Raw genomic sequence first — 27,348 nt, 5'->3', positions numbered from 1 at the left:
GTCCCGAGGTACCATGCACCGAAACTCCTCAGATCTTGTTTACCCTTTATCTGTTTCTAGACAGCAGCCTCCTTTCCAACTGTAACACCGCAAAGTGGCTCCTGCTGATTCAACATCCTGCTTAAAAAACATGCTCGGTTCCCACATGTGCTCCCAGAGGCGGAAGTGGACACATTCACTCTGGAAGGCGAACCAGCCACACAGAACCATCTTTAAAGTGTGTACGCACTCCGAGGGCCTGTGTTCTCTTCTAGAAACAGATCCTAGGCTACACTTACTTCTTTTGCACATGTGCCCACTACTCAGAAATCACCGTTATATTTAGCTTTCCTGAAAAAAAAAATCATTAACCCATGATGATTTTTTTGTTTTGCTACAGCTGTTGAACTGTGGTGAGACTGGACATGTTCAGCTCAGAGAGATGCAGATTGAGATAAAGAATGACTTATAGACCATGACAAATTAAGAAGCACCATTTCTCTTTGAAGATCAGGAAAGAAAGGTATATTCTCTGAAGCTCCAAATAGTTACTGCTATTTAAAATTTATGAGATCAGGGCAATAAGATAATGCAGCAGAAACTTTAATAAGAATACAAAATTCACACCAGAGGCACGCTCTGGGGAGTGTGAATAACCATCACAAGTAGCTACTCTGCTTGAAGAATAAAATAAGGCTCTTTCAGAGTACAAATATACAGGCGGGAATGATTTAAAATAGGTTCATGACTTACAATCACATTACACTGTATTAAGCACTCCAAACAGACATATTAATTAAAAAGCCAGCGAAGAGGCATCTGGACATGTACAACACATTGTACAGGCTACAGAGGTCACGTATAACAGTCATTTTAAGTACTTCATTTCAACACAATAGAAATGAACAGATAAAGTGAAAGCTCTCCAAATACTCATTTATATGTACGACAAAATCAAAGGAACTTTACATTTAAACAAGATTACCTCACCGAGGAAGCCCCCACAGTGGACAGGCCGACTGCATACGCAGAAGTAACAGTGCTGCACCATAAAACAGTGCTGGCCTCCCCTCCTATGGCCTCCACACGATCTCTTCATTACCCAGGTGGGAAAAACTCCCCCCAGCCCCATTCTTCAAAAGGAGTTAAGAGAAACAAAAGACTCCAAAGTTGGTTTCACCAACTGCACCCCAAGTGTGGTTTCATGAGGACCAAGAATCCCAGCACCTACTGTGCTCCTCTCCAAAGAGCAGACACATCACACGCTCTCCGTAGGGTCTCTCCATGGTTTCTGTACAAGGTTGGACAAGATTACTGCGTCTGAGAAGGCACGTATCTGTGATTTAAGGCTTAACTGGTAGTCATACATGGAAGTCAAGGAACATGATCTGGAAATTCTCTTCTATCAAAACGAAATTTACCCCCAAACTAGCTTTCTAATCTACAAATCACTACTCTAGAAACCACTAAGAGTTTCCATTCCTATGTCCACATGTAGAAAACAAAATAAAAAAATCCACCTCCCTTAAGCAGGTTTCATTATAAATCAAAATTGCTGACACAACTGTCAAATTCATAAGTTAAAACACATCATAGAAATTATGACAGTGTGATTCCCAGGTCTTTAAAAACACCTAACCAAAGTTACAGTGGTACAGATTAATTTTTAAAAGGTATCTACCACAACCTATGAGCCAATCAATCATTCATTCCAGAAATCCCTTCTGTGGACGCTGCAGGACGCCATATAACTTACTCTGCAAAATAGCTTTCTTTCTTTAATACACAAACATGAACTTCTCAAAGATGTTGGATATATTCATATATAAAATATCTGACATTGATACAAATCATGTAAACCTCCTTTGAAAAATTATAGCTGGTCCTCGTTTCTAGGACCAAAAGCCTTGAATTTATCTTATCAGTGCAAATCTATATTAAATATTTCAAATTATAGAAATAGCCACCAACCTTCACAATACAAAAAGGATTTCTCAAAAAGGAAAATTATTGTGTTTAGAATTATAGAAATTACGTAATCATGTTTACATAAAAATCACCTACCTTCTGTTCGGATTTAACAGCTCAATTGTTAGGGTATGAAAAGGGAAAAATAAAAGCTATCTGTGCAAGAGTCACTGCAATGGTGTTCCCTCACCGCTTCCCCAACACCACTTCATTCTGACTAGGTTTATTAGCTGTTTAACAACACCCTGCTCGCTCCTTTCCGGGTGAGTTTACTGCTCTTCAAGCCAGGACGGGGCGTCCACTCCAGGGGTTTTCAACTTGACGTGGAACTGCTTAAGGGTCAGTTCGAGCTGCTTCTGATTCCCCGCAAAATAGGCAGCAACAGCACTGTGGAAAAGGACCAGTTGATTGCGCAATACCTTCACCTGCGGACAGGGCAGGGCGACAGGCAAGCGTTAGAGCACGGCAGCAGACCACGCAGTGACACTTACCACACATATACACACATACACACACAGACACACATACACACACAGACACACATACACAGACACATATACACAGACACATAAGACACACACACATACACACACAGACACATACACACAGACACATATACACACATACAGACACACACACATACAGACACAGACACACATACACACATACGCACACATACACACACACCTCTTTTATGAAGACGAAAGGTAAACACATAAAGAGCTTAATTACAGAACATATAAAGAATTCAGTGAGATGTTAACACCCCCACATTCAATAGGCAAAAGATTGAATAGATATTTTACCAAGGAATACAAGACTACATAGGCTCATGAAAAATGCCCCATATCCTGCTACTAGGAAAATCTACATTAGTCCCCACTGGTAAAGATACAAGTGACTAAACTTCTCCAGTCTGCGTCTGTGAAGCGGAGACGTTCATCGGTCTCTCAACAGTTAAACGTACGATCAACCTGTAATCCAACTAATCCACGCCTAGGTATTTACGTGAGGGAATGAAAACCTAGGTGCACACAGAAGACTCACACTGACGCTCAGGGCCAGGCTGGGCTAGAAGTAGAGTCAGGGGTTGATTCACTTGTGATAGCTCCAAAGTAAAAACAACTCAGTCAACCCACAGGAATGAGATGAATTGGGGTATTACCATAAAAAGGAGTAATGTCCAACACAAAGAAACGAGCGACTGATACATGCGACACGCATGAGTTGCAGCAACCCTGTGTTCTATAAGAAACCGGAAGGGAAAACTGCAGGCTGCGGGACCCCATCTGCACACCTCACACAGTGCAGTCTCCCTCTCCCTAGGGCGTCTCTCCCGTGACCACCAAGGGCTCAGAGTAACTCCCCACCTTGCTGTGCTATCGAAAGCACTACTTGGCCTATGCTTTTGCATTTCTATTTTGAATTGAATTATATAGCGATAACAGGCTGATGTAATTTTACTGTGAAAGCCCAGTTTCTTTAACTGGCCACAAGTGTTTCTTGACTTGAAATTTAACTCCTAATACTTTCCAGTGAAGGAGAAAATAGGAAGAACATGGAATCAGTTCATGTGCTGAACCTGCAGAGAGCGGCACCCGGCACCAGGGAAAAGTGCCTGCAGATTTCCATCAAAGCCACAGTGTCCTAACAACAGCTTCTTTCCCTAGCCTTGGAGGAGGCGACACCCGGAACACAGGCAGACGCTGGAGAAGAGATGGCAGCTCACAAGCTCTGACTGGGGCATCTGTTGTGCCTAAAACACTTCCGGTCCCACAGTGAAACTGAATCCGCGCAGCCACAGAAAGGTGCACTTTAGGACCGAGCTCTACTTGTGTTTTCACAACAAAGCAATGTGATACCCAGAGCCACACAAGCAGCCTCCACAATCCAGGAGGTGGATGTGTAACACCATCTAAAGCAAGCACTCCGGGCTGTCCCTGTGGAAGACAGCACACAACAGTGCAAGGCTTTGAAGCTGCGATGGGAAAGCAGCACAGAGCAAAGCCTTCCAAATGTAAATACAGCGCAAACTTCCACCTCAGGTCCACACCACAGACTGCTCTTCCTCTGGCAGTTTTAACTGCCTCGTGTGCCGAACCACGTCAGCTTTTCCTGCCAACACGGAGCATTGTAATTACACACGTGTTCAGTTCTGGTAGTAATGTCTTAAAAACATAAATTTAAATAAGAACATTAACTCATTTATCCACTCAAAAATTAGTAAATCATATTTAATAAATAAATAAATTAATTAAAAAATTAGTAAATCAAAGTCAAATCTCAACACATTTACTGATTCAGAACCAGGATGGCTTGCTTTTTGCTTTGTTAACTGTCCTCCGCACTATGGTATGACGGACTAGCACTGCAGGGACTGGTACCTTATGGAGGACTTTGGTTATTAAATAAAGAGACGCTGGGCTGTGAAGATCGCTCAGCGGGAAGAGTACTTGCTGGGCAAGCACGAAGATAAATGTTCAAAACCTTAGCATCTATATTAAAAAAGGAAAAGAAAGAGACAAAAGAAGAGAAAGCAGGGCATGGTTGAATATACACCTATAACCCAATTCTGCAGGGGGAGAGACCTTGTCTTAAAGGAATAGGTGGAGAGCACACAGCAGGGTCCCTGAGGTCTTCCTCAGACCTCTGTATGCATGTAAGCATGCTCAGCACTCCCTCCTCCACTCCCAGCACACATAAAGAAAAACCATTATCAAGTAAAAACAGTAATCAAGTAGAATTAGAAAAGCAGTCGCTAAACAATTTTAAAATAACTTTTATTTTTTTATTTTTATTTTTATTTTTATTTTTATTTTTTTTTGCTTTTTCGAGACAGGGTTTCTCTGTGGTTTTGTAGCCTGTCCTGGAACTAGCTCTTGTAGACCAGGCTGGTCTCGAACTCGCAGAGATCCGCCTGCCTCTGCCTCCCAAGTGCTGGGATTAAAGGTGTGTGCCACCACTGCCCGGCTTAAAATAACTTTTAAAAATTTTATTGCAGGCTGAACATCCCAATTTGAAAAAAGAAATCTCAAATACTGCAAAATCCATGTTTTAAGTGCCGACTATGACACCAGTGGAAAGTCCCAAGTGGGACCTCATGCGTGATCCAAATACAGGGTCACTGAAAAGCGGTACATGAAAGTGCATAAAGGCATATATGAAACTGGAGCAAATTCTATGTTTAGAACTGGGTTCTTTTACCGCAGTGACTCCTATATCTCTGTGTGTATGTGTGTGTGTGTATGTGTGTAAATATTCTGAAATATAAGAGAATCTGATATCCAAAACACTCTGGTCCAAGCAGCTACCAGGAGACAGTATGCACATGTGATGCTGTATAGGAGGAGAGGCTGTTTGTTGGTTCCCGCTGCCCAGAACCGAAACAACCACACAGAAACTGTATTAATTAAATAACTGCTTGACCTATTAGCTCTAGCTTCTTATTGGCTAACTCTTACAAATTAATTTAACCCATTTATATTAATCTGTGTATTGCCACATGGCTGTGGCTTACCGGCTAAAGTTTTGGCATCTGTCTCCTGCAGGGCTATGGCTTCTCTCTGACTCTGCCCTTCTTTCTCTCAGCATTCAGCCTTGCTTTCCATGCCTAACTAAGTTCTGCCCTGCTATAGGTCCAAAGCAGTTTTCTTTATTAATCAATGGTAATCACAGCATACTGAGGAAAATCCCACATCAATGCTGGCCTTGTACAACAAATTATAACACCACACAGAAGTATTATTTTACAAAATATCACATTAATTAAATTTATTAAGTAAATTTTGCATTATTTTACTTAACCTGTTTCTTGTGGGGGGATGAACACTGAGGATTGAACCAAGGGTCTTACAGGTTTTGAGGCAAATGCTCTACCACTGGGCCATGTCACCAGCCCCTTGAAGAATCTTCAAAGAAAAAAAAAAGAACGACAAACAAAACAAAAACATCTCAGCTTATAAAGTCAAGAAATGCCTAAGGCTAGACCTCCTGAAGACAGACTGGAGAGTGAGGAACTTGGAAATGCCGCACTCCTGGAGAGCTGCAAGCTCTTTCACCTAGTGCAGCCTGCCAGCACTCACAAGACAATAAGCGTCAGAAAACCTATAAGACTTTGAAACGAACACTGGTGGCAGAACACACTCTAGAGAAGCACTGAAACTGGGGCAAGGATCTAGCATAAAGGATATATTTCTAAAATTATAAGAATAATACAATATCATACCTGCATGTGTATGTACCTGTGCATGTATATACATTTGTGTGTGTGTGTGTGTGCGCACTGCTAGAAACGGAGCCCACAGCCTGTGCATCCCTAAACTACTACCTCAACATTAAGCTTCCATAAGTTTTTCTGTATCTATAAAGCAGAGCAAAAATTTCCTGAACTACGTTTAGAAACTTAGTGGTTAAAATGATAAGACAACAAAAGTAGAGACTTAGAACAAGAACACAGAGGATAACTACTGCAGACAAAAGTGAGCTGACAAATCTGACAAACTTTTAAAACCTAACATCAGAAAGAAAGCAGTTTAAAATGAAATACACTAAATCACTGTGTGCTGGATTACAAAGACCTTTCATGAAGATCCGCCAGGGAACAAACCAGCTCCGATCTACACCGAGCTGTTACAGCACCAGCTGCCCAGTGGCCTACACACACCACACAATGCTTCAATTGTCCAAGGACAAGACAACCACCAACAGCGACTCCTGAGGCAGAGCCGAGGCGGCTTTCTTAGGGAGCATGCTCAGAGATGATGCCAAGTGGACACCTTCTTCTGCCTGCGAAGCAGGGGATGAGCACATGAGGTTACTGAAGTCCTGCAGGTGAGCACTGCCCTGGAGACAGCAAGTTGAGAACACAGGCCTGATGCCCACTAGGCAGCTGTTCAGTCTATGATTTATGCCTCCAGCCCTACACACCCCTTCTCATTCAGAGAATTAGTCTAACAATAGGTATCACCCAGTTAAAATAAGTTATTAATCTTAATAAATACAGTCACATAGTGAGGCACTTCACAGTAATTACTGGCTCTTCTAATGAGTCTAGGGAATACGACTACTTTAAATACACCCGAATCCTGGAGCAGAGTGCCCCCTTGGCCCTCCACTAGGTCCCTGAAATAGCACATCATTAGTTCATATGCCCTTCAGGCTAAAGCAACTGTGGGCCGAGGAGAAAAATTATCAAGACACGGGACACCAGAAAGGAGTGAGAGCAAGGAGACAATATGATCAAGTGTGGCAGAAAAGATCATCTCAATTTTCTCACTCATCAGGATGAGATTCAGCAAATTACAGATGAGTAGAATGTCAGAGTGAAAGGTCATAAGACGTGGTGGGCGGCCATGAGGCAGCACCACGGCAGTGCCATGGGAAGAGAGCAACTGAAGTAAGTGATGGAGGTCTGGGACGGCGGGCAGGGCAGTGCTGCAAGGAAGGGACTTGAGTCTACAAGGGCACATTCTGAATACTGTTTGCTCTCCAGTGCACACGCGCGAGTGCACGCGTGCGTGCACACACACACACACACACATTTCTGAGTGCGGGGTGAACATCTGCAGCCTCAGGTTCTCCGGCTGTGGCAGAGCATCTCAAGAGCTCATCCTTCTGAAGCCAGCCTCGACTACACAGTGAGAACACATCTCAACAGACAAACCCTGAGTGCAGAGCTTTCCTCTCCTCAGGCGAGAATGTCTGAAGCCTTCTATACTCTGACTCGCACTGTGAGTGCCCTCCCTCAGCCTCCCCCCCCCCTTTCTGTTTAGGTGTGAACACACAGATTCTGTCCCCAGCACCGACTGCTCTCTGTTTAGGTGTGATCACAGATTCTGTCCCCAGCTTTTAATCCCAGAGCTATCTCTCCAGTTCCAAAATTTAAATTCTTAAAAAAAAAAAAAACAACTGCAAGCAGTAATATTCTTAGCTTATTAAGGAAGAAAGGCTGGGGGCAAAATTCATTGGCAGAGTACTTTCATAGCATGTTTAGGGCACAGGGCTCACAGTTCAGTTTCACAAAAAGAGAAAAAAAAATCAGGATTTTGTGTGCACGCACGCATACACGTGCTCTGTCTGCATGTGTGCCTGCATGACAGAAGAGGGCATCAGATCCCATTATAGATGGCTGTGAGCCACCATGAGGTTGCTGGGAAGTGAACTCAGGTCCTCTGGAAATACATGCAGTGCCCTTTAACCACTGAACCTTCTCTCCACCCTAGGATTTTAAGTTTAATTGGACAGAAAACCAGGAAGTTTTTTAAGTTAAGAATTATTTAAAAATCACCCTCATTACCAAATGACTTTTCGGTCACACATGACGAGCACATGAATCACCACAGGAGCGCACTGCCAACATGAGATGTCAACACGCCAAGTCACAGAAAGACCCTGGAAAGCTTACAAGGAGGAAAGCTAATGAGAGTCCACTCTGAAATCTTCATCAGAGAAACCAACCCGAGAGGCAGTGGTGTCACCCCAGCCCCACCACAGCACCGAGACACTGTGGCTCACTGTGGATCCACTCAGCTCCCACACTGACCACTGAACTACAACACAAATCACAAAACCTGGAAAGCCCACTTGGGAGATGTTCAAGGCTGGCAGCAGCTGTGCAATGTGGAGCCGAGGAGCTCGCAGACACCAGTCACTCATAGAGCAGGCACGGTGCCGCACCACGGTAAACAGTCACGGTGCAGCATCACGGTAAGAGCAGGCACGGTGCAGTACCACGGTAAGAAGCTTACACTTTTGTAAATAAATCTTTTTTGAAATGGAAGGCCGGAACTGTTTCTCTTTCTCAAACATATCTGTTGGGACTAATGAGTCCTGGCCTTCAGCTGGATGTTGGGACGTATGAGTCCTGGCCTTCAGCTGCTCTTCCCTCCTAGAGCCTTCTAATTGAAGTTACTAGAGGCTGTGCCTAGCTTAGAGGATCAGAGGATGGGATTTTCACCTGTTGGCCATTGACTGCAGTGTATTTAAGCCTCCATGGTGCTATTAAAGATGGGCTTTTTGGTACCAGTGTTTGAAGGTCTGTGTGTCGGTCTGTCTCTGCGTGTGTTTCCTTAACCTCCAGCCCCTTGCCCGAAGCTTGCGAACTGGGTTCTAGCGCTTAGAGTGCAGACTGGGGCTGCGGTGCACGGCAAATATGCAACAAAAACAAGAAATTCCAAACCCCACCCCACATAAAAGTCGGCCAGTTCTAACCAAGAAGGATAAGGAGATGTACGTGTCTATGCGTGACTAGCATGTCAGGGTGGAGGCAGGAGGGTCAGACACTCAAGGTCACTCATCTGAGTTCAAGGCTAGCCAGTCTGGGCTACAGGAGATGCTGTCTCAAAAACCCAAACCCCAAATTCCCAACTCCCAAACCAATCACACAAAAATATGCCCTTGGGAAACATCACTTTATTGGGAACCTGAGCACAACTGACAGACGGAACCGGTGCGCCTGGTGCGCCTGCCTGAGACAGCCTGCGGCCATCCCTACTCATCGGCCACCAAGGGCTCTAAAGGTCGAGGAGGTGAGAGCTGGATAATTCTAACTTCAGAACCAACACACAGTTCAACAGCTCATTTTGCTAATAGTGTATAGTCCATCTTTGTCTTGTGATGGAGGAAGGTCATTGGTTAAAAAATAAAGAAACTGCTTGGCCCTCATAGGTTAGAACATAGGTGGGTGGAGTGACAGAACAGAATGCTGGGAGGAAGAGGAAGTGAGCTCAGAGGCAGAGCAGCTCCTCTCAGAGACAGATGCCATGCAGCTCATCGCCAGGGCAGATGCGATGAAGCTCCGACCCAGGATGGACGTAGACTAGAATCTTCCCAGTAAGCGCACCTTGGGGTGCTACACACATGAATAGAAATGGGCCAAGCAGTGTTTAAATGAATACAGGTTGTGTGTTGTTATTTTGGGGCATAAGCTAGCCAGGCGACCAGGAACTGGAGCGGCAGGAACACAGCCCGCAGCTCCCCACTACAGTCTTGTTTCTGAAGGGAAAAGGAGGCAATGTCACAACCACAAACACCAATCCCATCCCCCACCACCTGGGTTTAGAAGAAAAAACAGCAATGTGGAAGGCATTTAACCGCTAACAGGACAATGTGGAAGGTATTTAACCACAGACAGGAAACACCACCACATGTGCAGAGTTTTCTTCGCGTGGTTACTACATTTTTAAGAATGACTGAGGTCATTCGTGTGCTTGCGTCAGCTCATTTACTATTCTTAGCAAAGAACTGATCGTCAGGTCCTACAGCAAAGCAGGGAATTACAGGCTCAGGCTACTGGAAAATAGAACTCTATTTTGGGACTTATTTAAAAGATTTAAAAGATCTAACTGTGCATATTTTTCCTTTCTCCTTAAAAGTACACTTATTTTAAACATCGATTGTGTGTGCACACAGATGCACTGGCACACATGCCCAAGGACAACCTGCAGTAAATTCCCCTTCCGCTGTGTGGATCTCTAGGTCGGAACTGAGGTCCTTAGGTTTGGTGGCAAGCATCCTCACCTGCTGAAGACTGGGTTTTGCTTCTGTGGCTTTTTAGGTGGAATCTCCTCATCTCACAATATTGTCCATGCTGGTCTAGAACTCAGGATCCTCCTACTCTGGCCTCTTGAGCGACTGAGATTACAGCTATTTCTGGCTTAGGTAGAACATTTATATGCATTAAAAATTTTAATATGGCTGGGCGTTGTGCCATAGACCTTTAATCCCAGCACTTGGGAGACAGAAACAGGTGGATCTCTGAATTTGAGGCCAGCCTGGTCTACAGGGGTGAATCCCAGGACAGTCAGGGCTACCTGAGGAAGCCTGTCTCAATGCCTGCCCCTTCCCAATTTAATATTTATCACTTTCACTCCTATTTACAGCTATATTTCCCCTAAGTAATTGATTTTATTAACATTTCCATTTTCCTTTATGCAAATAAATAAAACACGATTATGTATTCTTTCTTTGTTTCTTACTAAGTTATGGTACCAACCTGGTACAATGTTATACACCTATAATCCAGAAGCGTAACGACCATAACCAGAGGCCAGTTTGAGCTGCACAGGGAGACTCTCAAGGTACTGAGCTCAAGAATGTTCTGGGGTCTTTCCATCAATAGACTCCTTCTTTGTTTCTTAGAGTTGTAAAATATTCTAATATTTGAACGAAATGGTTTATTCAGCTAGACCTTTACTGGTGATCAATCTCCCTCCCTCCCTCTCTCTCTCTTTTGTTTGTTTGGTTTTTTTTTCCCCCAAGACAGGGCTTCTCCAAATAACACTCCTGGCTGTCCTGAAACTCATTCTGTAGACCAGCTGGCCTCGAACTCACAGAGATCTGCCTGCTCTGCCTCCTGAGTGCTGGGATTAAAGATGTGCACCAACAGGTCCAGCCTGGATAATGCTGCCACAGGCCATGCCCCTTCCTCCTTCCGTCAGCAGTCCTGGTTTCAAGTCATGAGAATCCCATCACCTCTTGTAAACATTGATGTCTGTGTCTATAAATTACTGCTGCTGTCAGCTTTTGTAAGGGGCTGCAGCTATTACGGAGATTCCAAGAAGAAGACAACCAAACAGCTCAGGAAATCTTGTGAAATGTGAGAACCCGAAAAGGGGTGGGATGAGTGTTGCTCAGCTCCACACTCCAGAATGAAAATGCCCTTCCTGGAGGGAGCATAGACTCTTGGGAGGCTCTGGGACACCAACCCTTACGCAGAGGTATCTGTGTCCCCACATCCATTGCTCCAGCCTTCACCACGGCTACAAACAGAAAGAAGTACCTCGTGCCCATCAGCAGATGACTAGAAAAAGAAAACGTGGTATCTATAGTCAATGGAATTCTACTCAGCTGTGAAAAAAATGAAATTTTTAAATGAAAAGCCAGAAATCATTAGGTTATATAAAAAAGGGAGAATAAGAAAGACAAGCACTGCAGTCTGTCTTATAGGGAAACTAGAGTTAAGTGTGTACATACACACACACACAGATATAGACACAACATAAACATATATATGTACACGCACTTATAGACTAAGTTGTCTTCCAACACTAGACTATGAGGCCTGAGGAGAGCATTTATACTCAATCAGCATCTGTAACGCTACTTGAATAGCACATATTCGATGTTTTTCAGTGAAAAGCAAAGAACAACAGCAACACAAAATCACGAAGTACATGATGAAATGTGCTACGGAGAAGGGTTTCTCAGAGGTCAAATGAAGGTGTGTCATCGCTGAGCACCACGACAGAGCCTTCTGGGCTCGCCACCACACAGCAGCTGCCTATGTACTCAGGAGTCTATTAGAAAAAAGCAAGATTCTTCATCCCATTTCTTAGTCTCACTTGACTACGTGAGTGACTATACCAGGTACTCACAGTCCAGCTGTAGAGACATTTACAGTGAATCAGTGACACGGATACCTTAAAACACGCACCAAAGTTCTCCCTCCCTTCCTCCCTCCCCCTTGCTCTTTTGTTTCTGACTCCAGGAGTGTACTTGTACAGTGCTGGCCCACTAAGTACAGACAGCCCTGGGCTCACTCTCCAGCACCACACAAACAGGGCCAGTGCCACATGCCTAATATCTGACACTCAGAGGTAAAGGCAGGAGAATCAAAAGGTCAAGGTCACTGTCAAGAACAAAGTCTGAGGCTTCCTTTGTTGCTAGTACGTACTAGGTCATGGTAAATACATTCCTTAAACTCTGGCATAACCATCATTTTAAATCCAGAGGTCTGCGCTGAAAGCAGAGACTGTGGTTTAGCAGCAAGACACTGGGTTTGGATCCCAGTACTGTAGGAAAAAATAAATAAAAAAAACCCACAAAGTGGCATTGCCCTTGAGGGTATATGTGGTAAGCAAGGGATGTTTGGTTCTCTAACTTTTCCAAATCCTAAATTTCACAAGTGCTGCACTTCCCGCTACTGCCAAGAATGTGCCCAGTCCCAGGCACACAGCACAGCCACAGCACATACTGCGTGTTGACTCCGTCAAGTCTTCTCAGTCTCCATGCACTTTCTTCTGCCCGACCATTTTACTTGGCCTCGAATTCTTCTCCGAAAAATTAAATTCATAATCCATACATGAAGTAAGGTGGTAATGCATTGGAAAAGAAATGATATTTTAGTATTAGAAAAGAAATTCTTCCCAGCACTCACTCGGGAGATATAGGCAGATGGGAGATGGGTCTGAGTTCGAGGCCAGCCCTCCAGAGCTAGTTCCAGGACAGCCAGGGGTACACAGAGAAACTCAGTTTCAACACACACACAAGAAAAGAAAAATTCCAGGACTAGGGAGAGAGTTCAGTGGCAGAGGACCTGCCTGACACAATAGGAAGGAACAAAGAAAGCACGCCCCAAAATGTTCCTGTTTTCTGCAAACCACTGAGTACAAACAACTACTATCACTCCAACCTCTGACTCAGAAGAACTGATTTTTAAGAAGAAAAGTCCACATTTCGAAACTAACTCACTATGTTACTCCAAGACAGACCCAAAGTCCAGTCTATCTTCCTCTGATCCTCCGCCATCTTTTAAGTTATTAAAATATAAGCTCTTATGGGCCTGAGCTGACGAGGGCCGTGCTATCACACTGGGCAGTCTGTCTGAAGATCTACTTAGGCCTCTTTTCCTGCCGCTGTGTTGTTTCCAGGTGAGTATTTTCTTCAAAGATGGAATGACATTTCTAGACTTGGTAGATCCCTAAGAAATATATTACCTGCAGGTTTTATGGTCACTGTGAGTTTCTAAGGAAACATTACAGGCAACAAGAAGAGAGTAATTTAGCATAGCCCTTTGGTATCATGAGGGAGAATATAAATATTAGTTTTCTGGGAGAAGTAAAGAGAAATAATTGTGACAACTTAAATCCTCATGTCCCCAGAGGATCATGTGTTAAAAGATTGGCTGCCAGCCTACGGCACTATTGGGAGGCAGTAGAATCTTTAAGTGGGGCCTAAAGCCAGGCATGGGGCACAAGCCTGCTTAGCTGATAACTCAGGCTCAGAGCCGATCATGAATACAAGGCCAGCTTTTTTCTATATACCAAAGCTCTGTCTCAAAAATAAAGCCAACATCTGGGTGTGGTGGTATATGCACGAGGCAGGCTGATCTCATGAGATCCAAGCCGGCCTGGTTGATATAGCAAGTTCCAGGACAGCCAGGGCTATACAGTGAGCCCTTGTCTCAAAACAACAACAAAGCAGAACAAAACCAAACCTACCACAACTAGAGGAAGGAAAGAGAACCAAAGCAGTAGTGGGGCCTAGTAAGGAAGGAGGGTTACCCTGGCTGCCACAGCGTGAGCAGTTGGCTTGCTACACGCTCTTGCTGGGATCCACTACCTTATTACTGAAACCTCGGTAACTGTGAGCCACAGCAGCCTCCTCACTTTAGAGAGCAGCTATCTCCGGTACACACTACAGAAACACACTGATGTCACACCAATTTTAAGAGGGCACCAGGAAGCAAGTACGGCTGCAGGCTGTTGTCAAGACTTCAGAGGCTGCAAACACCACACAGAAAGGAACTGTTGCACGCGAGACTCACACTCAGGGCTGAGCACACCTACTGCACTGTACTTGTTCTCGGCTCTCTCACGTTCGGCTATGGTCTCCACATAAAACTCAGAAGACATGTCAGACACAGGAAACTCAAGGGCTGAGGGCAGCTAGGTAGTAGATCATGCACCCATTACGTTGAGCGCTTGGATTCGATCCCAAGCACCCAAGGAAAACAAGCACACAACAAAACCAGCACCAGCCTCTGTCTCCTAATGCTAGGCTTAGAGGCACGAGCCACTAAGCCTGGTAAAAGCTTCTTTATTTAATGACTTATTAACGACTTAAAGTACTTGCTACCAACATCGATCTCAAGATCAGAGTTTAACACAAGCATTTTCTGACTCCCAGTTGTTATTGATGAAAGCACAAGACAGTATAGTTGATGACTTTCATAACAGAAAGGCTAAGTCTATGTTTCGTGTACCTATAAACTCAAACTGATTTAAGCAAAATTCCTTCAAGCAACTGTCATGAAAAGTTATTAGCAACAAATACTTTCTATTGATATTTTGTTTTAAGTGATTTTTAAAAAATCCATAGAAAGCTTCCAGAAAGCAAAGAATTTACCTTATTTTCTTCAAGAAATTTCAACTTGACAGAAACATCACTACGCATTTTATCATATTTTTCCTTGTGTATTTGGAACAGATGCTGTGACTGCTCAATTTTTGGTAGAGTGCTTGCATCACGTGGTCCAAGATTCAGTTCTTCCAAATCAGTGCGATACGCATCATATTCAATCCTGAAAAGAAGAAAAGCTATGATACATGCCAGAAAACGCTAAGACAGTCTGGAGACGGGCTAGAAAACAGCGCTCGGCCTCATATGAACAGTAATACGTAAATACGGAAGACACACACACAGTCTATACTTGATGTATTTGAAATCATTACTTCTCTAAAAATAAAGAGCTATTAATGTTCAAAAGGGGCTGGGGACCTCAGTACTAGAGTGCTTCTTTAGAGCGTGTGAGACCCTGGCTTCGTTCTCCAGCACTGTAAAGTACATGCACGGTATGTGTGTGAATACACAATGCATGGACTGCAAGGAGCACGCGGGCAGGTGAGGAGCTGCTTATAATCTCGACTACTGCGCCCCCAACCGACAAAATTTTCAACACTTAGCAACCACTTAAAAAATGTTACCCCAACAGATGTCAGACCAAGTTCAAAAGTAGTTATCTATCCTTATTGCAAACTGGTTATTACCAATGAGACCGAGTGGGTGAGACCAGCCAAGTTCAGATGGCCCCAGCAGGATAGGAAGCAGAGTTACACTGAGGGTTACCGAGGCATGTCGTACACACGCTTTAAGACGTTCTAACAGCTATATGTAAATAATAATATTCATTTATTTTACCCTGCATGCAGGAAACACTACTGCTGCAACAGGAATGTATGCAGACAATTGCTAACGAGCTACTTTACATCTGGGGCTGGACACGGAGTCTTGGAGAGCCACGGTGTCTGTCTCTGCACCTCACACTCTAATCCACACAGGCCACATTTCAGGGTTTAACGGGCACACGTGAAAGCGCAACGCTAGACGGGTGTCTGTCACAGTAGCGTGTAGACAGCACTGTGGCCTGGTTCTGTGAGGCGCTTTACCCCACCAGCCTCATACCATGACCTCAGCAGCTGCCAGCACCTCTGTCAGCCCCAGGGAAGTGCAGTACTGTATGGGGACAGGGACTTGTCCAGCTGCCTGCAGTACTTAGTACTTGATGGAAAAGAAGCAAGTGACTTCTAATTTAGTTAAAAAAACAAAGAAAGAAAAAAACCAGAATTAACAGAGTGATTCACATCTTCCAGTCCAAGAATGAATACTTATTTATTTTTGGGTTTTGAGACAGAGTCTCACTGTATAGCTCTGGCTGTCTGGGAACTTACTATGTAGTCCAGGTTGGCCTTGAGCTCTTGGGGAAAATAAATTAATGTACGATATATATATATATATATATATGATATATTATATATGATATATATGTATATATGATACATTAGATAATTGTATGTACAGGAAGAAAGTCTACAAGGGGTAGTTTAAACAGAATATCAGCTTTGGGTGTTGATGGGGGAAGAGTAAACCTTTCCAGGCTCTGCCTCTTAAATGTTAGGATTAAAGGCATGTGCTACCATACCCAGCCCAAGCCCAGTTTGTTTGTTTGTTTATTTTTGCTTTGTTTTTAATTTTTCTCTAGACAGGATTTCTCTGGATAGCACTGTTTATCCTGAAACTCAATTCCATAAACCAGGCTGGCCTGGAAGTCACATATCTGTCTGTCTCTGCCTCCCAGGTGCTGGGATTAAAGTCACATGCATTATGCCCAGGGTATAAACCCAGTTTATTTTCAACTTGTACTAAATTTAACAACCAAGATCTTTCTGGGCTGGTGAGGATCATTTGTTCGTTCACTAATACACTGACCCATGCAACAGTTCTCTAGTCAGCCCTGCTGGGTTTCAGGTGAGCTGATGAGTTTATCCAAGAAGCTGGTACCCAACTACAACAGAAACGGCAAAATGAAAATCATTATTACAGACAAGGGGATTGATTAGATATCTGAGAAAACACTTCTGAGAACAAAAACAGCATAATTAGAATTTGAAGGATGTAAAAGCTTACTAGGTTGGTGAAATTGGTAGAACGTCCCAAGAGGAGAATAGTGAGGGCACAGGGAGATATTTGTGAATTAATTGCGTGTATTAGAATAAAAAAATAGTACACAATAATGGAAAAAATTCAGTCAAGACAGTAGGCAGCCCCATGTTCCCTGATAAACAGTTCAGATATAAGCCAGCAGAAACAAGTAGTAAAAAGCTTAGAACTGTGATTTGACCAATCCCATAGTTCAGGGTAGAAAGCTGAGTCTAAGGGTAAGAAGGGAGCATGGACTGGAGCAGATAAGAAAACAGGCCAGTCCCAAGACTGTGGGCAGTAAGCGATGAGTCTCAGAACTAGAATAAAGACGATGGACGTTAAGACAGACATCAAAAGCCAAGGGGGCAGGACGAACTTGGGAACCAGTTAGTTAACCCATGGTTAGAAGCCAAACCACCTTTTACTTGCTATCATGTCTTCACTGGAACTAGCTCTCTAGGCCACGCTGGCCTCAAACTCACAGAGATCCCCCTGCCTCTGCCTCCCGAGTGCTGGGATTAAATTAAAGGCATGTGTCACCATTGCCTGGTGTATTGCATTTTTTTGTGTTCCCATTTTTATCCATGACTGGGAACGACAATTAACACAAAATTTCATACACGTATGTATTATATGATGTTGGGAAATAATTAAACCTTTAGAAAGCTCAGTATTAGAAAAGAGGAGCTGAAGCAAGCACACAGACAGAACAGCAGAGCCAAACTTAGACTAGTGGGATGTGACTTCACCCCTCAAACCTCGGCTGCACTTTCCAAAAACTACGATTAACTGAAATATAAGCAAAGTTACAATATTGACCTTGCACTCTTTAACTTTGACACTCATTTTGTAGGTGCAACGTTTCTCGAAAGGCGGGCTCCCGGCCTCCCAGGACGGCCAGTCTGGCCTGTTACTCAGTGGAGAACAGGCGTCCACACTGAAAAGCCTTCCTGGTGCAGGTGGAGAAAAGCTGAAGGGCGGTTAACAGAGGGCTGGCAGCACTGTGCACAAGGACAGCGGGGGTTAACAGACCACCCAGCAAGGGCCTTAGTTATCACTTCTAATGCTCATCAAATGAGTGGCCCTTGCCCAAAAGGTCAGTAAATTCTGGTTTTGACAAAGAAGAAACTCTGCTACTTAAAACTTTGTAGTTTGGTCTCTTTAATATTATTCCTTAGAAGTCAATGTCCCAGTATTACAACTAACAAACAGAAATCAAACCCCAAGCTAATTAAAAAGATGGTTATGAGACGATCTTCATTGGCTTGACAAGCACATGGTGAGGTTGTCTGAAGGTTTCCTTTAAGTAACTATCCAAAGGTTCCAAATAAATCAATATACTGTATATACCGCGATCTGATATCACATTGTCTTTTAAGGTTCTCATTATAATATGTAAAAACTGTTCTTCATTATGAGACGTGAACATTTTTATGCTATTAAAAATTACATTACTATTGTTTTGTTGTGCTAGGGTTTGAATCAATGGCCTTGAGAGTGCCTGGCAAGACATGATCTCTGAACCACATTTTCAGCCCCAAATTTTAGATGAAAAGAAAGCCGATTGGGCATTTGAAACTACAGGTGAGCAAACATTCAAGCTCTGTGGACGTCCTCTGCTCCTATAAATCAAATGTGAACGTACTCTGCTGATGGAGGAGGGTCATCTATCTATCTGTTGTTTCATTGGTTAATTAACAAAGAAAACTGCTTGGCCTTTGATAGGACAGAAAATTAGGTAGGTGGAGTAAACAGAACAGAATGCTGGGAGAAAGAAGCCAAGTCAGGCAGTCACCATGATTCTCCCACTCCAGACAGACGCAGGTTAAGATCTTCCCTGGTAAACCAGCTCGTGGTGCTACACAGAATATTAGAAATGGGTTAGATCAATATGTAAGAGCTAGCCAGTAAGAGGTTAAAACTAATGGGCCAAGCAGTATTTAAAAGAATACAGTTTCTGTGTAATTATTTTTGGGTGTAAGCTAGCCAGGCGGCCATGAGCCGAGGCGGCAGGAACACAGCCCGCCGCTGCTCCTCACAACACTCTGCTGATTTGGGCACGGTGGCACCTGCCTATACCCCAGCACTTGGAAGGCAGGAAGTTCAAACAAGAAACCTTATTTTCGTAAGTACTAGAAAACCTGAAAAGCTTGAAAATCAGCTTAAAGTGATTAAAGATAGATGAGTATGTGCTGTGAATGATTGTGATAGATAATTTAGCAAAGACTAACACAGAAGGATATAAATGAAGCTTTTATTCATATGCAAAATGAATCTTTTGAAAAACACAATACCTGTGAAAGGACCTAAACACACTGAAAACCAACTGCAATGTTGTTGAAGGGAGTTCCTTTACAAGATATCTTACGGATACCTTTTTCAATGTCAGTTTCAGTGTTAGTGAGGAATATTCTACAGGCAGATTGCTTCCAATTCCTTTTTCTCACCATCTGATTTTATCACGTTAATAAATTAAATTTTATGCTCAAAACTTAAGTTTTTCACATATTTTGGGTTTTGACCTGTGAGAAGCATAGACAATATATTCTTAAGGATGAGCACCCAACTACAGAATGGTGAGGTGCTTTGGGAGATCTCAAAGCACTGCCATCGGGCTGGAGAGATGGCTCAGAGGTTAAGAGCATTGCCTGCTCTTCCAAAGGTCCTGAGTTCAATTCCCAGCAACCACATGGTGGCTCACAACCATCTGTAATGGGGTCTGGTGCCCTCTTCTGGCCTGCAGGCATACACACAGACAGAATATTGTATACATAATAAATAAATAAATATTAAAAAAAAACATAAATTATCAAAGCACTGCCATTAAGCCAGGGCAAGAGGTCAAAAGGTCAAGTTCTACTCCTACAGGGTAAAACTTAGCACCATCTTCAACCATGCTGTGAAAACATAAGAGAAAGTCAGCAGTCCAAGTGCTCGGAGAACACTACCAGAAAACTGGGCTGACGATAAGTTTAGCATCAGGACACACGAGGAGATACCTAGATGTGATTAAAGTATGAGTGTGGTACTCTTCAAAGGAGTTTTTAGATATTTAAAAGTATTTATTACTATACATTTTGCTCACTTAGCAAAATCATGATAGGGATATTTGGAAAATCTGTATTGTAAACAACTACTAAAGTAAAGGGAAATATTTATGTCTAAGGCGAAATGTGAAAGCCTTCGGCAGAGGAATTAACACCATGGAAGTGGTCAGATTGCTCACACTGGCTGCACCAACAGCACAGTTACAGACGACCTTAGGCAGATTCCAGAGTGCGACCTGGCAGGACACAGGAAGCAAAGACTGAGAGCGCCTTGTCTCCTCGTCTCTCCGCAGAGACGTTAAGGTTAGGGACGTGACTAAGGCCCACATGGGCATTCCCAGGGCAAAGCTGCTTCTGGGGCAGTGGCAGCACTGAGCGCCGAGGGCACTGGACCTATATGCTAATTATTTTATTATACGCTAATTTATTTCTGAGGACCAACCGCTAACCTTCTCTTCTGGCAGAGAACACTACTCGTTCTGCTACTACCCGGGCCTCAGGACTGAACAACACGAGGCTCTTTGACCACTGAGACACCAGCCATCACCTTTATCTTCCCATACTGGACACTACGTTTTTTTTGTTTGCAACCAAAACCTTTAACTAAGCACAAATCATCTGCACATGGACCACACGGAGAAAGTCGATACCCACCTGGCGTTCTCGTACTGCTTTACAGTCAGGAGTGTATCTTCAATGGTTTTATTCACCAACGTGTTCACACTAGCAATAAAAAAATTAATGGCCCCAAGAAGAGTCTCTCCGTTTTTAGCCAGTAGCTTCTGGGTATCTGCATTATAGCCAAATTCTTCCTAAAACAGAGACGACATCTTAACCACCCACTGAGAAGTCCGTGGCTGTGACTTTGAAATCGCACACACATCACCAATGGGAAATGTCTGACTCGGGATCTATTAACAGAAGCTTTACTTATTCTGCTAATCTTTACATTTACAAGAATCTAAATTATAGCTAGCTACATAATTACTAAAAGTTTGGTAAACAAAAATTATCATTAGCCCAGAGACACAGCTAAATCCAAATAATTTTAAAAGCTAAATTATTTTGCACTGTAAAGGATATTTTTGTTTCTACATTTTGTTTCTATTACACTATAAGCACAGCTGTTCAGGAAAATGCAGCAGCTTATTAATCAGAGAAGTTAGAACTGTCAGGACCAAATTAGGTAATAACTGGGTAAAACTTTCAGACATAAAATAGATTGCATTCTTTTGTGTGTTTTAATTGAATTTCCTCAAAGTATAAGTACAGACAACACACATTTCTTTGTAAACTTGGGAGCCAGGTGCCCGCCTTTCAAGCGCGGGTCCTATCTGGGCACAGCTGAGGGAGATTCACTCAACACCATCTTCAGCTCACTCTAGTGAACCGCACTTCAGCTCAGCCAGCACTCCAGACAGCTCTCTTCACGTGCGGCACTCTGAGCTTCCCAGTTCGAATGGATTATTCAAGAGCACATCTGACCAAATAAAGTAATCCTGTTTTACTTGAATTCTCCATCCTGTTATAAAACACTTTAATTTGGGCTATAAAAAAAGGAATATAAAGTTAACTAGGAGATGAAAATTTAATGTAGGTCTACAGTTTTATAATTACATTTTCAGTTGATAAATTATTTAATAATTCACTAAGTATTAGGAGAGTAAAATTACATTAGGCTAAAAAACATCTTCCATTTAAAACAGGTTCATGTACTTTATTCCAGACTCGGTCTTCTACACTGTGGGCTGATTGCAAATGCAGGCACATGTAAAAAGAATACTGCATGGGCTGGGGAGATGGCTCAGTGGTTAGGAGCACTGACTACTCTTCCAGAGGACCTGGGTTCGATTCCCAGCACCCACATGGCAGCTCACAACTGTCTGAAGATCCAGTTCCAGGGGATCTGACACTTCACACCAATGCACATAAAATAAAAGTTAAATAAACCATAAAAATTAAAAAAGAATACTGCACACGTGCTCTCAAAACTCAAGTGTCTGAAACAATAGAAGAATTTCAAGTTCAAGTCAATTGGAGATATTATAGGGCAAGACCTTCGCTGTCTCAAAAACAAAAGTTTTGTCAATCAGTGGGATGGCAATAAATCACGCTGCCGTCACGGGAGCACCTCTGTAATGAAAGGCAGGGTAGTGGGATGCTTATGATATTTTCTACAAACTAAATCATGTATGAAGTACAAATAAATGTTACTGCATATAAAACAGTAAAGGATACAAACAACACTTTAACCTCTAGAAAGTGTTAAAATATTATAATTGAGTATATTTATTTTCTCTGGCACTCATTAAAAGGTAAAAGCCAAAATGGAAAAAAAAAGTCAGTAAAGAAGAGGAGGAACGGCCTGCCCCAAAAACATCCACACAATAACATTAGACAGGCAGAGCAGGTTGTAGTTATGGATTTAGGAACACGAACACACACGCGTGCGCACACACACACGAAACAACAGTTAATGAAAACTGAGGCCATGAATTTGAAAGAGATCAAGAAAGGGGATATGGGGCGATTTGGAGGGAAGGAAGGGGAAGGTGGTGTAGTTATACCACAGTCTCTAAATCTAAGAAGCAAAAAGAAAAAGAAAAAAGAACAGCGAGACTAATGTAACAGAATAGATACCCTGGAAATAAATCCACCCATGCACAACCTAAAGCAAATTGTTGTCCAATGGATCATGTAAAACTGAATTTCTCATTACTGTAATATATCATTATGTGTACCAAATCTCCTATCCACGTTTCCAGGACCAAGTGACTTCCTGCTTTAAATGCTCTACTTCTATATGTTCAGTGTCTGGCTGTGGAGGATTTTTATCTTTTGCTCTAGGCAACACAAACAGCCAGACATCCAAAGAGTCCTGAGATAGTAACAGAAATTCTCAGGATATTTCACGCGGCTTGGGATGCAGCAGTAGAGTGACTGCCTAGCATGCGCCACCCCTGCGTTTGAGCTCCAGCAGCAGGTAGACAGAGCATGGCAGTACACACATGCAAACCCCAGCATTCAGGAAGCAGAGGCAGGAAAATCACAAGTTCAAAGTCATCCTTGGTTGTGGAGGGAGTTAAGAGCTAGCCTGGGCTAAAGATTTTGTTAAAACAAACAAAAAAAATGTTCTGCTCAATGTTTATGGAAATAAATGCTAAAAATAAGACCTTCGTTCTAAATGTCTGCCTTGGAAATGATAAACACACACTCTCATCTGAGTTGTACCCCAGTCCTAAACCTAATTTATCTTAATAATTTTAGTAAACGTATACCACAAGTCTACTCAAACACGTGTTCAACATATTTTGAGACTGCTAAGAGGTTTTCCCAGTAAAAGACTAACTTACTTTTTATGCCACCTGTGCTGGTTTGAAAGAAAATGGTCCCTTAGGGAGTGGCATTAAGAGGTGCTACTTTGTTGAAGTAGGTATGGCCTTGGGAGGAAGTGTGTCACTGTGGGGGCGGGCTTTGAGGTCTCTTTTGTTTGAGCTTCACTCAATGTGACAGTCAGTGCACTCCCTGTTGCCTGCAAGATGTAGGACTGACTCTCAGCTACTTCTCCAGCACCGTGTCTGCCTACATGCCACCATGTCCCACCAGGATGATACTGGACTGAACCCCTGAACTGGGAATGAGCCACCCCAATCAAAGAATCATCATAGTTATGGTTCTTTGTGGGCTTGGGCAGGTTGTCAATCTTTTTCCTTCTCGCTCACCAAGAACCTCCAGCCGGCATCTATTCCAGGTACAAATCAATCATTATACTGACGCCATCTGGGCCTTCTTAAAGACTGCATGACATCTTAAAAGAAAGCCTCGAAATCCCATTTACATTGGGGTTTGGGGATATAGCTCAGGGGTATAGCACATGCCATTGGGTTCAATGTCCAGCCCAAACAAACACAACAATGCCAATTTTGCTAAGAGTTTAGCAAATCACAAATGGAAAAATTACCTCTCAGGATACTTATGTTAGCCATCCTACACCCACAATCCTTAAGAATTATTTTAAATAATCTTACGTGGAGTTCTAGAGACTTCAAACTCAGGTCAGCGAACGCATCTCCAAGCTGCTTTTGGGTGTGCACCATCTGGAAGAGCTGTGTCGCCAGTGTCTGAGCCAGCTTCAGAATGTTCTCATACTTCTTCTTATTATCTCTTAATATATCGATCTGAGCTTCCAGTTCAAGGTCGACCGTCCTCGAGCCACGGCCTAGTTTCTCAGATATGATTTGCCGGGTACACTAAAATGAAAAGATGTGCTTTGTTTAGGGAGAGAAAAAGAGAGAGTAATGCAAAGTCCTACACCACATTGCACAGACCAGCTCTGTACCGGGAGTGGCCGTTAGCAGGCGGAACACTGCTCCCCTTCCCAGGACCTAGGAAGATATTCACAGGCCTGCCTAAAACTACTACTAAGCTAAGGAAGCTCTGACACACTCCTAGCTAGTCTAACTAGCCAAGTGATTGTCCACACAATCACTTTCAGGTTTACTGCTGTTGGATTAAGTACTGAAAGCCACAAGGATACTGATAGTTCTGTAGAACAGCACAATTGTAAACGGAGGGAAAACAAGACTGCCAAGATGGCCCTCTCTTACTGGTTACTTTTCTATCTCGTGTAAGTAATTTGCGTGTGTTTGGGAAGGGAGAACGAAAGGAAAGAGATGGGGAGGGGAAAGAAACAGGAAGAAGATAAGGAAGAGAGCAGAAATTCCCCAAGTTCAGCATAAGATAAAACAATCTATTCTATTTTGGAAACACAATACTTTTTAAGAATGTACCTAATTTCAGAGAATAAGAAAGTAAGCTTTCTGCTGGGTGGCAGTGGCGTACACCTTTAATCTCAGGACTGGGGAGGCAGAGGAAGGCGGATCTCTGTGAAGCCAGCCTGGTCTACAAGAGCTAGTTCCAGGACAGGCCCCAAAGCTAGACAGAAATCGTGTCTTTTTTTTTTTTTTTTTTTTCCTTTTTGGTTTTTTCGAGACAGGGTTTCTCTATGGTTTTGGAGCCTGTCCTGGAACTAGCTCTTGTAGACCAGGCTGGTCTCGAACTCACAGAGATCCGCCTGCCTCTGCCTCCCGAGTGCTGGGATTAAAGGCGTCAGAAATCCTGTCTTGATAAATCAAAAAAAAAAAAAAAGAGTAAGTTTTCTAGTAAAAATTTTTTAAGAAAATAAAAATTGTATTCCATCATTCAAAGAATAATCGTGTAAGGTATCAATATATTCTTCATCATTAAAAATATAAAATATCACTGAGAGGTGCTGGCACATGCCTTTAATCCCAGCACTTGGCAGAGGCAGGTGGATCTCTGTGGGCTCCAGGTCAGTCTGGACTACAGAGCAAGTTCTAGGAGAGGTTCCAGAGATGCACAGAAACTCTGTTTCAAAAAAATAAAATAATTAAATAAATAAATAATTTAAAAAGAGATTAAGTTAAAAAATACAAATACAATTTTTTAAAAAGATCCTAAAAGGTAATAAAAAGCCAGAAGGAACTTCCAGTTCAGATCTTGAATCCACCTTCTCACATTAATTTTCTTACTTTCATCTGAAGAAATAGTTGAATATTAGGTTAATAAATAAAGGTTAATATCTTTAAAAATAGGTTAATATCCTGTTTTATTTATTTCTTTTTATTAGTCTGCTTTTGTTTCTTTTCCTAGTCTATAATAGAGTTTCTGTGAGGTATGAAAGCCACACACGCGAAAGGACGGGAATCCCAAACAGCTGGCGAATCGCCCTCACGCAGCTGCAGGATTACGTCAGGGGATTCCTGGGTAATTTGGTATGGATGAGATCTGTAGACAAAAGCAGTAACTGATAGAGCAGGTAAGCCGGCTGAGGGTCATGCTGTTCTGAAGACAACGGGGATCTGCTGACTAGGTTTAAAGTAACAATGACCACACCACAAGAGGACTGGCTGGTAACTGTAATCACAGTGAGAGCATAATAAAGATATGAACCAGGACTGAAAGCTGGAACTGAAGAAAAGAAAACAAAGGGAGAATCCATAGGATTCAATGACTGATTAGATATGTAGGATCAACTAGAGGAAGGGATGAGGATTTCCACTTAATCAGTAGTTGTACTGAAAGAACATAAAGGCAGGAATCATATATCCCTACCCCTGAGACCAGAGGGGCGAGGACTTACACGGAATGCCTTCTGTGAGGACGGTGAATGTAGGAATTCCTTTTGGCAGAGTACCGCCAGTATTTCTCAAGCCATGTGATGACATGAACTAAACAGCTTTAGGAAAGATCCATGTAGTGGATTTCAAAGCACTGTTATCTTATTAAGAAAACTCGGGGGGCTGGAGAGAAGGTTCGGTAGTTAAGAACACTTGCTGCTCTTGCAGAGGACCCAGGTTCAGTTCCCAGCATCCACACCTCCAGTCCCAGCAGGTCTGGTGCCCTCTCCTGACAGGCACATGGCACACACGGCGCACATATTTACACGCAGGCAAAACACTCACACACAAAAATTAAATAAATCCAAACAAAATTAAGACAACTTGTTACAGGGTGCTGGCCTAGCACACACAAGTTCAACCCCCTATATGGCAAGAAAGGCGGTATTTTTATAGAGGCTTTCAGGTTGTATTTTAAATCTATTAATTGAAAGAATAATTTCACTCTGCTTTAGTCCTGACATGTACGAGAAAACTGCTGTGTGTAAAAATGTAGACAGTTTTGAGCTGCCAATCACAGACTGTGCTCAAGCTGCAGCCTGAGCTATCGGGCTTTTCATCTCAAGGATTCCATGACTTGTAGCGTCTGAGCAAAAGTACTAAGTGGATTTGTGGCTTGAATGGTTTGTAATGTATCAATGTGTTGTAGATGTAAAAACCAGCTTGTTTTACTGAATTCATTAGGGGAACAGTTATGCTGAATTTATAACCTGGTGCTGTCTGTACAGTTACGAATTATTATTACAAGACCACAGAGTTTCCCACTTTGAAGAACGAGTGTGCTACACAATATCACGATGAGGCCACACTATGGGGCCTGAGCCTATAGTCCAGGTAGCTCAGGATGCTGAACTCAAAGGATCCCTTGGTCCTAGAAAGGGGAGCCCTGGTTGGCCAATGACATGAGACTTTGTCTCTTAACAAGTCAATGAATTACCAGAAGCGGACAACGAGTG

The 27,348-nt window shown here is 42.9% G+C and overlaps 1 protein-coding gene across 6 annotated transcripts in view; it reads right to left on the bottom strand.

The window, feature by feature from the left end:
• Positions 1–566: 566 nt before the first annotated feature.
• The window catches only part of Arfip1 (ADP ribosylation factor interacting protein 1), a 58,815-nt gene continuing 32,033 nt past the window's right edge, over positions 567–27,348 (bottom strand). For all 6 annotated transcript variants that reach the window (XM_057757104.1, XM_057757105.1, XM_057757107.1 and 3 more), the window contains 4 exons: positions 24,221–24,442; positions 20,847–21,004; positions 15,073–15,247; positions 567–2,372 (listed from right to left, as the gene is read on the bottom strand). In XM_057757104.1, the coding sequence (XP_057613087.1) occupies positions 2,217–2,372; positions 15,073–15,247; positions 20,847–21,004; positions 24,221–24,442 (711 nt within the window). In that variant the 3' untranslated portion in view covers positions 567–2,216. The remainder of the gene's footprint in view (positions 2,373–15,072; positions 15,248–20,846; positions 21,005–24,220; positions 24,443–27,348) is intronic.

The sequence above is a fragment of the Chionomys nivalis genome, chromosome 24 (genome assembly GCF_950005125.1).
Source record: "Chionomys nivalis chromosome 24, mChiNiv1.1, whole genome shotgun sequence".
NCBI classification, from domain to species: domain Eukaryota; kingdom Metazoa; phylum Chordata; class Mammalia; order Rodentia; family Cricetidae; genus Chionomys; species Chionomys nivalis.
Note: the sequence above shows the minus strand (reverse complement) of the source record. Positions and strands in the feature narration are given on the sequence as shown.